Below are 16,015 nucleotides of genomic sequence, written 5' to 3' on the forward strand. Positions count from 1 at the left end.
CATATTTTCAAACGGAGAGTTAATGTTATCAAACTTAATGTTACTCATTTGAATATTTATTTTATTAATTTTTAAATCATACTCAACAAATTCATTAACTCCATCTAATGTTTGTTCCACAATCACAAGACTTACTGGGAGCGGATGACAAACTGCAAAATGGAATGGAATTGAATAATAATAATAAGATGGAATAAATATTTAAATTAAAATTCTTTTAAAAGATCAAATGATAAGTTTGATTCCATTTCGTTCAATTTCACATGGATTCCTATGTATTAAACATGTTGTGAATATATTCTCAAATCATGACCAATAGTTACAGCCAGCACCACCAAAATACAGAAGTTAAAATCAATGCATCAAAATCAAAACAAGAACTAATCAGCATTCGTTTTAGCTAGGAATTGAATGATACAAACTACTAACTTGAAAATTTGAATGAGACAAAACGTCTGCATTTCAGCTTGGAAGAATCTATTTCCCTAACTATAATGGGGCAGAGAAATGATGCCCTAGTACATGATTTACACTAAAACAGAGAAAAGTGGCCATATAAATTCACCTACAATTCTCAGCCAGTCCAAGAGCCTTCTCACCACCACCCCCCCCCCCCCCCCTTCTCTTTTAAGTCCATTGATCCCGAGATAAGCAAAGGTTTAGGCACGCCATTGAACACCTCATGACAAAATTTCCTTGTAAGGAAACCACAGAGATGCAGAAGAATTGGTGAATTTGTGTGTACTTAATTCAACCGCATGCATTCTGGACAGCTAATAACGAATTGGTCCATCCAAGCTTCCTGATGCAAACTGCCCACAAAGAACACGTTATTCTTTTAGAAGCATTATCCAGCTCAAAACATAAACCAATATGATCAGATGAACAACATGCCAAAAGGATGTGACCAAATGCTGTCTGCACGCGCGCCCGCGCATGTGTGCGCACGTGTGAAAGAGAGAGAGAGAGAGAGAGTTGTTCCTACAACAGCACTATATCTATGTTGGAAAATAGGAAAAAAAAAATTGGATAAGGAAAAAAATATTTTAACAAGCATGCCCAGAAGGATAACAGAATTTCAGCCACCAAAGTAGGAGAGCAGATATTTACTAATATATAGAGCTGAAGTCCTATAAAATGTTCAGAGCCAAAAGTATTTTTCAAAAAAATTGACTTAGGGAAATAAAAGAGAGAAATATAGTTGACACGAACATAAAATTCACTTTCCAAAAAATGCAGAAAACCCCCCAAAGAGAGGAAAAAACAATCCTATAACTTCAATTATATTTTCTTAACTGTCTATTGAAAACGACTACAACAATAACTATTCTTCCATCATCTAGTTCATGCATAGCCTTCATTGAGAACCACACAAAAGGATTTAGTCCTTTGCACAACGGTTCACAAAGTCTTAAAATCAACTAATTGACGTAGTTTAACACTTTAACCAAATCCAGCAATGTCAAATTTTGAGTACCATTTACCGTTCTCACCTGCTGAACAATTGGATTTGTCGATGTGGCAAATTCATGAGTCATTCCTTGCCAGACAATCTTTCCCTTGTAGAGAAACAACAACCTATACAAACGAACTTTTGTTGGTTGAGAACAACCAGAAGAAAACAGTTTTGGATGACGTATTACCTGTCAACAGCTCTTCTAATGGTGCTATGTTGGTGGGTAACAACCACATAAGATGCAATCTTGCCAGGCACTCCAAGTGCATCCTCATCTTTCAAATGTACAGAGCGGATCAGATCCTCAACCACAGTGGAAGCAATCGGATCAAGCCCTGCTGTTGGTTCATCATACAAGAGCACCTGTTCAAGAGTGGAGACATCTGGGAAGAGCTGCTAACAACTAATATTACACTACACCACCTTAGGGGCATTTCTGCAACAATCATGCTACCTTCACAGGCCAAGAAATGAACATATGTTTATTTCGCAAAATATTAATAGTGAACAGGAAAATTATTTCCCAGCAAGGGAAATAAATCCTTAAAGGCATCTAAAATGGGATATGTTTACCAAGCACTGTCCTGGTTTTATTCTTTTTATATTTATAATTATATATATAACAAAAGAAGATATATTAGATAAAGAGATAGAAGATACAAGGAGTCCACCAAATAAAAGGAACAAGAAGAACAAAAGGAACAAAAAAACAAAGCTCACAGAATAAAACTAAACAATATTAGCCAAGAAACCCCCTTTTCAAACCCTTTCCATCATAGTATACTGAGCTCTTCAAATTCGCTAACTCCCTTTGTCCCTGCATCCTTTGACTTTTACCAACATCCCTACGCACTTCATTTCCTCCAATGTCACTCAACTTTAAATCTATTTTATCCAAAAGATTTCAAGCTTCTAAGAATCTAAGTCCTTTGGAATCTCCACCACGGGTGTAGGTAGAATTCCATCCCTATGCTGTAAGTTGTTCACTAACCCATCGTTATTAAAAATAAAAACTCCCTCCAAGCCTTCCAGTGGGGATGGATGGACAGACAATAAATCCCTATTTCATCACAGGAATAAAAAATATACCCATATTATTCTCGAATATTGTCTAATAACAACCCCCCACCACAATCAAACGCACTAATATTATCACTCTATGAATCTGAAAAACAACCCTGTTTCTTTACCATCATTCCTTTACTAACCTCGTTATTACATGCAGCCTACTTCTTAGCATTCAGGTCATCCACAATACTAAATTCTCCTCTAAAATTTCTAATTTACTAAATTCTCTTTTCTTCAAGAACTTTCTTCATTTCAGCGGCCACACAAGCTGCCCTCCTATGAGCATAAACCTTGTTACCTAAAATCTATCAGCATTAAGATGATGATCGTCAGATTTTCTCCTCAAACTCTTAACTTATTTTTTTACTTTTTTACACACCACCTTCTAATACCTTTTCAAAACTTGACACAGTTTTAACCCCACGACTTTGTTGCAAATCTAATCTGCTGCTAGAATTCTGAACTTTGTTAGTCATTCTGACTCAAATCTCAGAAAACTGGATGCTAGATTTGGATTCCATTAGCAGAATGTTTAGAGTCCTCCTCCCCTATGCTCATTTTCTGAGATCCAGGAGCAAAATTTGGGACTTGCCCTTTAATCAGAGCCAATAAGGAAGTACTCATGTCACCATTACCGCACACATGGGCCTAAATACCACCTTGACCCTTCTGCTGGAAACCCATATGAGGAGAGCCTTCCTTCAGATCCAAAGAATCAAAATTTCCTAGACATTGAATCTATTCAAATAATTTGCCCATTTAGTCAAAAAAGAAAAACCTCCTTCTTCAATAACTTTGGCCAGGTCCAACACGAGAAACAAACAGCCCATCCCAATTTTTTTCACAGCCTCCTCCCCATGAGCAACCCTAGCCACCTCTGAGATGATCGCGGCACCATCCAGAACCCTAGATTCCTTCACACTCTGGTTGATTGATTCCAATTGATTTGAAATAGCCCCAGGTTTGTTCAGCTGCAGCACACCTCCACACTGACAGCACAGTTCCTCTTTCCCTCCCAACACACCCTGATTTCCAGAACTAATTTGGCTACTGTGACCCTCTCCCCTCTGATTTTCAGAATTAACTTCAGAAGAGGAGGTGTTCTTGGATAAGGGGTTGCTTGTCGAATGTTTTCTTTTCTGTTATAGTCAATGGTGCACCTAAATCCTCTTTTAGCGTGTCGAGATGGGTTAGACAAGGGGATCTGCTATGTCCTTTTTTTGTTTTAGTGGTGGATGTCTTGAATAAAATGGTATTTAGGCGGTGGAGAAGGGGGTTCTGAAAGATTTGGAGGTTTGGGGGTAAGTAGATAGTGGGTTCCCATCTTCATTTGGCTGATGACCATGTTGTTTTTAGGTGATCATAGCTCTTCTTTTTTGAATATTATGAGTCTTCTTCAAATCTTTAAGCGGGTTTTTGGGCTTAAAACAAACGGGTTTGGTTTGGGGCTTAAAGTAAATTTGGGTAATAGAGCTGTTGCCTCTATTAGTATGAGTTCCACTATATCTAGGGAATTGGCCTTGTTAGTGCGTTGTGGTATTTTAGATTGGCCTTTGTGTTGGATCCAGTGGTGGAGAGGGTGTCTAAGCATTTGATAGGGTGGAATGGTGCACTGTTTTCCTTAGGGAGCCGCATTACTCTTATTCAGGCTTATCTTGCTAGTATCCCTTTATATTATTTGTCTATTTTTGATTCCGATGCGTATAAATAGTAAGATCGAGAAAATTATGTCTAGAGTTGGGGAGAAGAGGAATCATTTGGTTAGTTGAGAGGATGTCTGTAGGTCTAAGCTCGAGGGGGTTTGGGTCTTGGAAAGTTGATGTCTAAAAACACTACCCCAGCTAAATGACTTTGTGGTCCCCCTTAGAGGGTTACTCTTAAAAGTAAATTTGGATTGCATAGAGATGAATGGAGCACTAATTTGGGATCTAGATGTTCTTCAAAAAGTTATCTCCTTTGGATTTGTCATTATAATTTTATTTTCGGTAATGGTGTTATTTCTTCTTTCTTGGTTTCTAATAATCATATGCCTCCTTCAAACTTCCACTTTTAGAGTTCTCTCTCTCTCTCTCTCTCTCTCTCTCTCTCTCTCTGTACATGTGTATATATACATATATATCTCAAATATAATTTAAAATGAAAATTTGTTCTAATATGATTAAAAATTAGGAAAAATCAAATGTCAATGAGGTGTGAAATTAAATTTTTGGTCATTGGCATATTTTTTATTTTCTTTCTTACTTTCCATCACAACCAAACATAAAAACGCGGATTCCTTCATATTTTCATTTCTTTTTCCTAATGTTTTCCAAGTTCAAAACAGGGCCTAAATGACAGGAAGGTGGAGGAGTTTTCTTCTTTGTCATTGTTGGATAATTCCCATCCTTCCTTCGAAGCATATTGTTGTTCTTGGTTCTTAGATTCTTCAGAGGTTTATTCTTTTAAATCTTTGATCTTTTGACGAGTGCTAATTCCTCTTTTCCACTCCATAAAATAATTTGGAAAGCCAAAATTCCTAAAACATTAAGGATTTTATATGGCTTGTTGTTCTTAATAGAGTTGACACCAACAATAGGAGACATTCAAAGGTACTTTCTCCTTGTGTGTGCCCACTGCCCATTATGTTGTGACAGTTAAGAAACAACTTCTCGTCTGTTTTTTGCACTGTGATTTTGCTTGGAAGATGTGGAATAAGCTTTTTGGTAAGTTTGCCCAGTAAAGATGGAGGACTTGTTTATTTCTTTTTCTGGTTTTGCTAAAAGCAAATTGCAATTGCTTTATCGAGAAGTGTGGTTTTCGTGGTGGTGTGTGGATTAGTGCAGGAACATAATGTGTGTTTGTATGGGAAAAAAGTTGAATATCTCTTTGTTATGGGACAAGATTCATTATTTAGCATCATGTTGGCCTAATAAGGCTTACAATTCTTATTTTGATGATAACAAATCAATGATATGTTTAATATGGTTCAAGTGAAAGTTTTTCAGGAAAGTGACAAAGCTCAAGTGCATAAGGAAGCCTATCGATTACAAAGAATTCTTGAAGAACATAATAAAACTTATGGATTACAAAGAATTCTTGAAGAACATAATAAAGCTTATGGATTACAAAGAGCATGAGGAATAAAGTTATACTGGTGAAAAGCTCAAAGAAAACATTGAAACCACAAAGATGATAGAAGAACAAAGATTGAAGATTAAAGAATTATATTTTTCAAGGATGTTCTAAATGTAAGTATTTCAAAGTAAATTTCAAGTATAAATTTATTTGAAGCTCTCAAGTAATTCAGAAATATATTTTTGAATACTTTGAAGAATATTTTTATAATCGATGAAAAGAAAAGGTTTTTGAAAAAGAAAAACTTTTCAAATAAAGAAGGGTCAGGCGACTGCCAAATTAAGTAAAAGGTTTTCAAAATGTCAGTAGCTAGACAGGCACTGCCTAAACTTTTTGAAAAAGAAAAACTTTTAAAATAAAGAAGGGTCAGGCGACTCCCATGATGTGGCAGGCGACTACCAAATTAAGTAAAAGGTTTTTCAAAATGTCAGTAGCTAGACAGGCGACTGCGTGAACAAGCTAGGCAACTACCAGCATTTTGTGTTGAGAGTTTGTTCTGTGACAAGCGACTGCCAAGTCGTGGCAGGCGACTACCACTCGAACCTTGGCATTAAATCTCTCAATGGGAAGATTTTTTAAACCACGTTTTTGGACATAATTATTTTAAAATACTTGGAAACTATTTTAAGGAAACTTTGGGAGTAATGAATGGCTTCTAAACATCTATAAATAGCCCCAATCTTCAAAGGTTTTTTTGAACATTAAGCAATATTCAAAGGTTTTTGAAATTAAGCAATCTTCAAAGGTTTTTAGATCAAGCAACCTTCAAAGGTTTTTAGATCAAGCAATTTTCAAAGGTTTTGAGATCAAGCATTCAAAGTTCTCAAACTCTCTTGTGTTCAAACTATTGATTTGCTACTGATTTATACTTTGAAGCAAAACTTTCAAAAGTCATAACCTTTCATCTTTTGAAAATTATTTGGTGATTCATACTAACTATTGAGCTTCAAATTCTTTTATATTTGAATTACTTTGAAGTATCATTGTGCTGATTATTGTACTAATCTACTCTGCCGTGAGAGTTTTTCTTTTGTACACAAAATCTCTTTATCTTGATTCTTAGATGATTCAGAGCTGTTGAATCGTTGGACCAAACGAGGGATCGTCTTTTGGAGAGACGGGCTCTAGCCTAACAGAAGGAGTGGTTGTAAACAGGTGTTGTTCCACCCGGTAAGGGAATTGATATAGTGGAACCCTTTGGTGTTTTGCCAAGGACGAGGATGTAGGCTGTGTTGAAGCCGAACCTCGTAAAAATCTTGTGTCTTTCTCTCTGCTTTACTTTATATTCTTTACTTGCTATTGTTGTATGGTTTAAAAGTGCAGGTTGCAGTTTTTTTTTTTAAGTGAGAAAGAAACAAAGATACTTGATATTTAGAAAGTACGTTTTGATTAACCGTTTGCGGAAACCCAAAAGGGAGTACATTGGTTAATCTGCGAAAATCTTGATCAAGGGAAGTGCATACTAAAAGCTTACAGGGAAATCAACAAAAGCTCTAATATTCTTGGTTGAGTGATTGAATTACTTTGATTTTATTAATTGACTTGTGAATTTAAATTTTAGTATTTTTAAGTGTGATTATCATTTATATATTTTGTTTTCTGGGTATTAAAATCAAAAGCTTAAAAATCATTAAAATTTAAAAGAATCCAATTCACCCTCCCCCCCCCCCCCCCCTTCTTGGGAAGCTATTCCTTATTTCAATTGGTATCAGAGCCTAGTTACAGAAATTCCTAACAAGAAACTATAAAAAGATCTAATGGCAAACATTGGAGCAGCACCCTTTGGTGAAGAACAATCTTCAACCCATCCACCAATCTTTTGTGGACACAATTATATTTTTTGGAAAAAGAGAATGGAAATATATCTCCAACACATGGATTAGAAAACTAAGGAAGTTATTATGGATGGAAATCTTACCCCCACTAAGTTAATTGATAGAAAACATATTCCAAAAGAAAAGAAAAACATGACCGACTAAGATTATAAAATGCTTCAAATAAATGCAAGTGCTATAAATGCGTTATATTGTGCATTAGATTCTAATGAGTTTAATCGAGTCATGGCCTGCAAAACAGCTAAGGAGATTTGGGATAAACAAGATGTAACTTATGAAGGAACCGTTGATGTTAGAAATAATAGGATAGACATGCTAACAAGTGAATACGAAGCATTCAAAATGAATTCTGATGAAACGATATCAAGCATGTACACGAGATTTATCCTCATAATAAACTCTTTAAGTGCCTTAGGAAAAATCTATATTACATATGAAATGATCAGAAAAATTCTAAGAGACCTACCCTCTATTTGAGAACCAAAGGCCATAGCTATCACGGAAGGTAGAAACCTTAAGACTACTTCTTTGGATGAACTTATAGGTTCACTTCTTACATATGAAATGGCATTCAAAGAAAGGAATCCTGAACCAAAGCATAAAAGATCCATAGCTCCAAAAGCATCTAGCCATAGCACTAGTGAGGAAGAAAGCGAAACAAGTGACTTCGATCAAGATGAATTAGCATTCATTACTAAGAGACTAGGAAAATTCTATAGAAGAAATAAAAGGTTTCCTAGAAAGTTTAATAAAAAGAAAACTGAAAAAGGAGATACAAGTAGGAAAGAAAATGAAGGTAAGAATGAACTAGCAATCTGTTATCATTGCAAAAAGCCAGGGCATATTAAACCGGAGTGTCCATTATTCAAGAAAGACAGGAAGAAAAAAAAGGAAGCAATGAAAGCTACTTGGGACGACTCAAGCTCCAGCGAAACTGAAATCGAATCAAGTGAACAAGAGATAGCAAATATATGCTTCATGGCGAACGATGAAGAGGTAAATTCTTATTACTCTTCAACCGAATCTCAAAATGAGTCTTGTGATGAGTCATGTGATAGTTTGCCTTCTTATAAGGAATTACAAACTGAATTATTTTCACTACATAAAAGATTTATAAAAGTGTCTAAAAGAAATATAATTTTGAAAGATCAAAATCAAGAACTAGTAAAGCAACTTGAATCATTCAAAGTTATTGAAGAAGAATGAAATGCTTATATTAAGAAGTTGGAAGAAGAAATAAACATAGCAAAACAAGAATTAGATAAAACTCATAAAAATGATTTGAATAAAAAGATTTAGAAATAAATGAACTCAAAAAGATAGTTAAGGATAAAGAAAAGATTCTCTATAATTTTACTAAAGGTAAAGAAAACTTTGAAAAGATGATTGGACAGCAAAGGCTTCATGTAAACAAAGATGGAATAGGCTACAACGGTAAAGCAAATAAAAGGAATAAAAAGCTATACATGGGATATTTTGTTAAGGAAGCTAAGTTTTATGCTAGCACTTCATCAAATAACAAACATGAACACACTACTTGTTATATGTGCAAGACTAAAGGTCATGTGATGTTCAATTGGCCATTAAAGAAAAAATATATTAAAGTTCAAGGAGAATGGAAAACAAATAGTGGAACCAACAACAAAACAAAGAAAGTCAAAAAAATTTGGGTTCCAAAAACTAACACATAGTGTCCCTCATTATAGGTTTGCCTTAGGACAACAACGACAACGGACAAATGGTACTTGGACAGTGGATGCTCAAGGCATATGACTGGTGACAAGACCAAGTTCACTACCTTAAAACAAAAGGATGGGGGATACGTCACCTTCGGCGACAATGCCAAAGGTAAAATTGTTGGTCTTGAAAAAATTGGAAAGAATCTTCACTCACTATAGATAATGTGCTATTAGTGGAAGGACTGAAACATAATCTTTTAAGTATTAGTCAATTAAGTGATAAAGGGTTCGAAGTAATTTTCATGAAAGAAAAATGTGCTATCCAAAATCCCAAAAATAAAGAAACCTTGTTTATGGCTCATAGAATAAATAATATTTATTGTATAAATCTTGAGAAAATAGCAAATCAAAACATAACTTATTTAACAGCTATGAATGAAATAAGTTGGTTATGGCATAGGAAACTAGGTCATGCTAGCATGGACCTACTATCTAAATTATCTAAGAAAAATCTTGTAAAAGGATTACCAAATATTAAGTAGATAAAAGACAAGATGTGTGATGCATGTCGAAAAGGAAAACAAATAAAAACAAGTTCTAAAAAGAAAAGTTTTTTGGTGCATATAAACTTTTTCTTTTTAAAACTTGTTTTTACTTGTTTTCCTTTTTGACATGCATCACACATCTTATCTTTTATCTACTTAATATTAGGTAATCGTTACAAGATTTTTCTTAGATAATTTAGATAGTAGGTCCATGCTAGCATGACCTAGTTTCCTATGCCATAACCAACTTACTTCATTCACAACTATTAAATAAGTTATGTTTTGATTTGCTATTTTCTCAAGATTTATAAAATAAACATTATTTATTCTATGAGCCATAAACAAGGTTTCTTTATTTTTGGGATTTTGGATAACACATTTTTCTTTCATGAAAATTACTTTGAACCCTTTATCACTTAATTGACTAATACTTAAAAGATTATGTTTTAGTCCTTCCACTAATAGCATATTATCTATAGTGAGTGAAGATTCTTTACAAATTTTTCCAATACCAACAATTTTACCTTTGGCATTGTCGCCGAAGGCGACGTATTCCCCATCCTTTTGTTTTAACGTAGTGAACTTGGGTTTGTCACCGGTCATATGCCTTGAGCATCCACTGTCCAAGTACCATTTGTCCGTTGTCGTTGTTGTCCTAAGGCAAACCTATAATGAGGGACACTATGTGTTAGTTTTTGAACCCAAATTTTTTTGCCTTTCTTTGTTTTGTTGTTGGTTCCACTATTTGTTTTCGATTCTCCATGAACTTTAACATATTTTTTCTTTAATGGCCAATTGAACATCACATGACCTTTAGTCTTGCACATATAACAAGTAGTGTGTTCATGTTTGTTATTTGATGAAGTGCTAGCATAAAACTTAGCTTCCTTAACAAAATATCTCATGTATAGCTTTTTATTCCTTTTATTTGTTTTACCGTTGTAGCCTATTCCATCTTTGTTTCCATGAAGCTTTTGCTGTTCAATCATCTTTTCAAAATTTTCTTTACCTTTAGTAAAATTATATAATCTTTTCATTATCCTTAACTATCTTTTTGAGTTTATTTATTTCTAAATCTTTCTTATTGAAATCATTTTTATGAGTTTTATCTAATTCTTATTTTGCTATGTTTATTTCTTCTTCCAACTTCTTAATATAAGTATTTCATTCTTCTTCAATAACTTTGAATGAATCAAGTTGCTTTACTAGTTCTTGATTTTGATCTTTCAAAGTTATATTTCTTTTAAACACTTTTATAAATCTTTTATGTAGTGAAAATAATTCAGTTTGTAATTCCTTATAAGAAGGCAAACTATCACACAACTCATCACAAGACTCATTTTGAGATTCGGTTGAAGAGTAATAAGAATTTACCTCTTCGTCGTTCGCCATGAAGTATATATTTGTCATCTCTTGTTCACTTGATTCGATTTCAGTTTTGCTAGAGCTTGAGTCGTCCCAAGTAGCTTTCATTACTTCCTTCTTTTTCTCCTTGTCTTTCTTGTATAATGGACACTCCGGTTTAATATGCCCTGGCTTTTTGCAATGATAACAGATTGGTAGATCATTCTTACCTTTATTTTCTTTCCTACTTGTATCTCCTTTTTCAATTTTCTTTTTATTAAACTTTCTAGGAAACCTTTTATTTCTTCTATAGAATTTTCCTAGTCTCTTAGTAATGAATGCCAATTCACCTTGATCTAAGTCACTTCTTTCGCTTTCTTCCTCACTAGTGCTATGACTAGATGCTTTTAGAGCTATGGATCTTTTATGCTTTGGTTAAGGATTCCTTTCTTTGAATGTCATTTCATATGTAAGAAGTGAACCTATAAGTTCATCCAAAGAAGTAATCTTAAGGTTTCTACCTTCCATGATAGTTGTGGCCTTTGGTTCCCAAATAGAGAGTAGGCCTTTTAGAATTTTTCTGATCATTTCATATGTAGTATAGGTTTTTCCTAAGGCACTTAAAGAGTATATTATGAGGATAAATCTCGTGTACATGCTTGATATCGTTTCATCAGAATTCATTTTGAATGCTTCGTATTCACTTGTTAGCATGTCTATCCTATTGTTTCTAACATCAACGGTTCCTTCATAAGTTACTTCTAGTTTATCCCAAATCTCCTTAGCTGTTTTGCAGGCCATGACTCGATTAAACTCATTAGCATCTAATGCACAATATAACGCATTTATAGCACTTGCATTTATTTGAAGCATTGTATAATCTAAGTCGGTCATGTTTTTCTTTTCTTTTGGAATATGTTTTCCATCAATTAACTTAGTGGGGGTAAGATTTCCATCCATAACAACTTCCCAAGCTTTCTAATCCATGTGTTGGAGATATATTTCCATTCTCTTTTTCCAAAAAATATAATTGTGTCCACAAAAGATTGGTGGACGGGTTGAGGATTGTTCTTCACCAAAGGGCGCTGCTCCAATGTTTGCCATTAGAACTTTTTAGAGTTTCTTGTTAGGAATTTCTATAACTAGGCTCTGATACCAATTGAAATAAGGAATAGCTTCCCAAGAGGGGGGGGAATTGGATTCTTTTAAATTTTAATGATTTTTAAGCTTTTGATTTTAATACCCAAAAAACAAAATATATAAATGATAATCACACTTAAAAATACTAAAATTTAAATTCACAAGTCAATTAATGAAATCAAAGTAATTCAATCACTCAACCAAGAATACTAGAGTTTTTGTTGATTTCCCTGTAAGCTTTTAGTATGCACTTCTCTTGATCAAGATTTCCGCAGATTAACCAACGTACTCCCTTTTGGGTTTCCGCAAATGATTAATCAAAATGTACTTTCTAAATATCAAGTATCTTTGTTTCTTTCTCACTTAAAAAAAAAACTGCAACCTGCACTTTTAAACCATACAACAATAGCAAGTAAAGAATATAAAGTAAAGCAGAGAGAAAGACACAAGATTTTTACGAGGTTCGCCTTCAACACAGCCTACGTCCTCGCCCTTGGCAAAACACCAAAGGGTTCCACTATATTAGTTCCCTTACCGGGTGGAACAACACCTGTTTACAACCACTCCTTCTGTTAGGATAGAGCCTGCCTCTCCAAAAGACGATCCCTCATTTGGTCCAACGATTCAACAGCTCTGAATCATCTAAGAATCAAGATAAAGAGATTTTGTGTACAAAAGAAAAACTCTCACGGCAGAGCAGATTAGTACAATAATCAGCACAATGATACTTCAAGGTTATTCAAATATAAAAGAATTTGAAGCTCAATAGTTAGTATGAATCACCAAATAATTTTCAAAAGATGAAAGATTATGACTTTTGAAAGTTTTGATTCAAAGTATAAATCAGTAGCAAATCAGTAGTTTGAACACGAGAGTTTGAGAACTTTAGATGCTTGAAGATTGCTTGATCTCAAAGCCTTTGAAAATTGCTTGATCTAAGAACCTTTGAAGGTTGCTTGATCTAAAACCTTTGAAGATTGCTTAATTTCAAAAACCTTTGAATATTGCTTAATGTTCAAAAAAACCTTTGAAGATTGGGGCTATTTATAGATGTTTAGAAGCCATTCATTACTCCCAAAGTTTCCTTAAAATAGTTTCCAAGTATTTTAAAATAATTATGTCCAAAAACGTGGTTTAAAAAATCTTCCCGTTGAGAGATTTAATGCCAACGTTCGAGTGGTAGTCGCCTGCCACGACTTGGCAGTCGTCTGTCACAGAACAAACTCTCAACACAAAATGCTGGCAGTCGCCTGCCAGAACCAAGGCAGTCACCTGGCTTGTTCACGCAGGCGCCTGACAGGTTTAGGCAATCGCCTGTCTAGCTACTGACTTTTTGAAAAACCTTTTACTTAATTTGGCAGTCGCCTGGCCCTTCTTTATTTGAAAAGTTTTTCTTTTTCAAAAACCTTTTCTTTTCATTGATTATAAAAATATTTTTTAAAGTATTCAAAAATATATTTCTGAATTACTTGAGAGCTTCAAATAAATTTATACTTGAAATTTACTTTGAAGTACTTACATTTAGAACATTCTTGAAAAATATAATTCTTTAATCTTCAATCTTTGTTCTTCCATCATCTTTGTGGTTTCAATCTTTTCTTTGAGATTTTCACCAGTATAACTTTATTCCTCATGCTCTTTGTAATCCATAATCTTTATTATGTTCTTCAAGAATTCTTTCTCTCTGCTTTACTTTATATTCTTTACTTGCTATTGTTGTATGGTTTAAAAGTGCAGGTTGCAGTCTTTTTTTAAGTGAGAAAGAAACAAAGATACTTGATATTTAGAAAGTACGTTTTGATTAACCGTTTGCGGAAACCCAAAAGGGAGTACGTTGGTTAATCTACGAAAATCTTGATCAAGAGAAGTGTATACTAAAAGCTTACAGGGAAATCAACAAAAGCTCTAATATTCTTGGTTGAGTGATTGAATTACCTTGATTTCATTAATTGACTTGTGAATTTAAATTTTAGTATTTTTAAGTTTGATTATCATTTATATATTTTGTTTTCTGGGTATTAAAATCAAAAACTTAAAAATCATTAAAATTTAAAAGAATCCAATTCACCCCCCCCCCCCCTCCCCTCTTGGGAAGCTATTCCTTATTTCACATCACTTTGGTGTGCCGGACTGCTGGGGCTGGTGCTGATCACTTGTTTTAAAGAAGCAAGATTATCTGGCATACAATGAGATTGGCTTGCTTTGGTAGTTTAATTGTTGTTTTTTCTTTTGTTATTTCTCTTTCCTGTTTTTTACCTTTTCCATTAGGAGGATTTCATTCTCCTTGTATATTCTTCCTTTTCTAATGAAATCATCTTCTTTTGTTATTTGGGCTGCTGGGGCTGATGCATCACTTGTTTTAAAGAAGCAAGATTATCTGGCATACAATGGGATGGCTTGCTTTGGTAGTTTAATTGTTGTTTTTTTCTTTTGTTATTTCTCTTTCCTGTTTTTTACCTTTTCCTTCAGGAGGATTTCATTCTCCTCCTTGTATATTCTTCCTTTTCTAATGAAATCATCTTCTTTTATTAAAAAAAAAAAAACTAGGTGGGGGAAAAGGGATAAAAGTGAGGGAAAGCAATAAAAAAACTGTATTCCCCAAGCACAAATCTTCTCAAAACAAGAATATCTAACAAGGGAAAAGAACAAAGAAGAAATCTGCCACTGTAGCATGAATCCTAAACAACACAAAAATAGAGGAATAGTGAATAGAAGTGATATAAGTACCCATTGAACCTTAAGATGCTTAGAAAAGGCAGCCATGGGGTCCCAAAAAGCAACCAAACAAGGATTACCAAAGTTGAAGGCCACCACGAAACCCTGCAGCCTGCTAAACTGAAATCAGAGCTGGACTAAAAGTAATGCTGCTAGAGCACACTTACCCATATTAATTCTTAACCAAGACACAGTCCAAAACCTGTAAAAGGGTAAAAGCATTACAAAAGGACACCTTATCATCAAGAAAAGGGAAGAAAACGTCAGCAACTTGCAAATGAGAAATGACATCGTCTCCACATGCAGAAAAATCATGTACAAAGCCTCTGGCACTCTAGCAACAATCCTATCAACTAACCTCCTCAAAGCCTCTGCAACAACAATAAAAAGAAAGCGAGACAATGGATCTCTCTAACACATCCCCTTAGATGTCGAAAACCAAGCCTTAGGTTCCCATGAGTAATAACAGAGAAAGTAGTAGAAGACAAACAACCCCTAATCCAGCTTCTTCTCCATTTAGATCCAAAATCTTATCTATGCGGAACCTTATCCAAAAAACTGTAGTTCACCCAATCTAAGGCATTCTCGAATCCTTGAATACAACCCCCTTCCTGTTCCTACTACAAGCATCCTCTATAGCCTTGATAAGCCACAAACACCATCCAAAATCTGCCTCCCTCCAACAAAAGCAGTCTAAGAACTAGAAATAGTATCCCTTAAAACCTCATTCAACCTATCAACGAGAACCTTGGCAATAATTATGCATACTAGTGATCAAAGGCAATAGGCCTAAAGTCCCTCCCCTAGTAGAACCATCCTATTGATACATGTAGAATTAATGATCTTGCGATCACCCCCATTAACAAAAAAATGATCCATAAAGAACTTCATTAAATCAACCTTTACCATCCTAACACACTAAAAAAAGAGGCAACTTTTTTTAAAACCATCAGAACTTGGAGTTTATCCCTTCCCATCCCAAAACACCTTTCCTGCTTTCTTCCTCAAGAAGCCCATCAATCATATCACCTTGTCACGTGAAATAAGAAAACAGTCCGAACAACTGAACAATAGGCCTTACACATGATCTCTTTCAAATAAAGATATCTACAAAACTAG

General features: G+C 34.5%; 1 protein-coding gene across 2 annotated transcripts in view; it reads right to left on the reverse strand.

Moving 5' to 3' along the window:
* Positions 1 to 285: 285 nt before the first annotated feature.
* Positions 286 to 16,015, reverse strand: part of LOC131154353 (protein TRIGALACTOSYLDIACYLGLYCEROL 3, chloroplastic) — a 37,193-nt gene continuing 21,463 nt past the window's right edge. Inside the window, exons 8-10 of one of the 2 annotated variants that reach the window (XM_058107065.1) lie at positions 1,644 to 1,819; positions 1,494 to 1,578; positions 286 to 812 (exon numbers count right to left, since the gene is read on the reverse strand). In XM_058107065.1, the coding sequence (XP_057963048.1) occupies positions 774 to 812; positions 1,494 to 1,578; positions 1,644 to 1,819 (300 nt within the window). In that variant the 3' untranslated portion in view covers positions 286 to 773. Of the gene's footprint in view, positions 813 to 1,484; positions 1,579 to 1,643; positions 1,820 to 16,015 lie in introns of both variants that reach the window. The other variant, XM_058107064.1, reaches the window with a different exon arrangement.

Source organism: Malania oleifera, chromosome 4 (genome assembly GCF_029873635.1).
Source record: "Malania oleifera isolate guangnan ecotype guangnan chromosome 4, ASM2987363v1, whole genome shotgun sequence".
In the NCBI taxonomy this organism is placed as follows: domain Eukaryota; kingdom Viridiplantae; phylum Streptophyta; class Magnoliopsida; order Santalales; family Ximeniaceae; genus Malania; species Malania oleifera.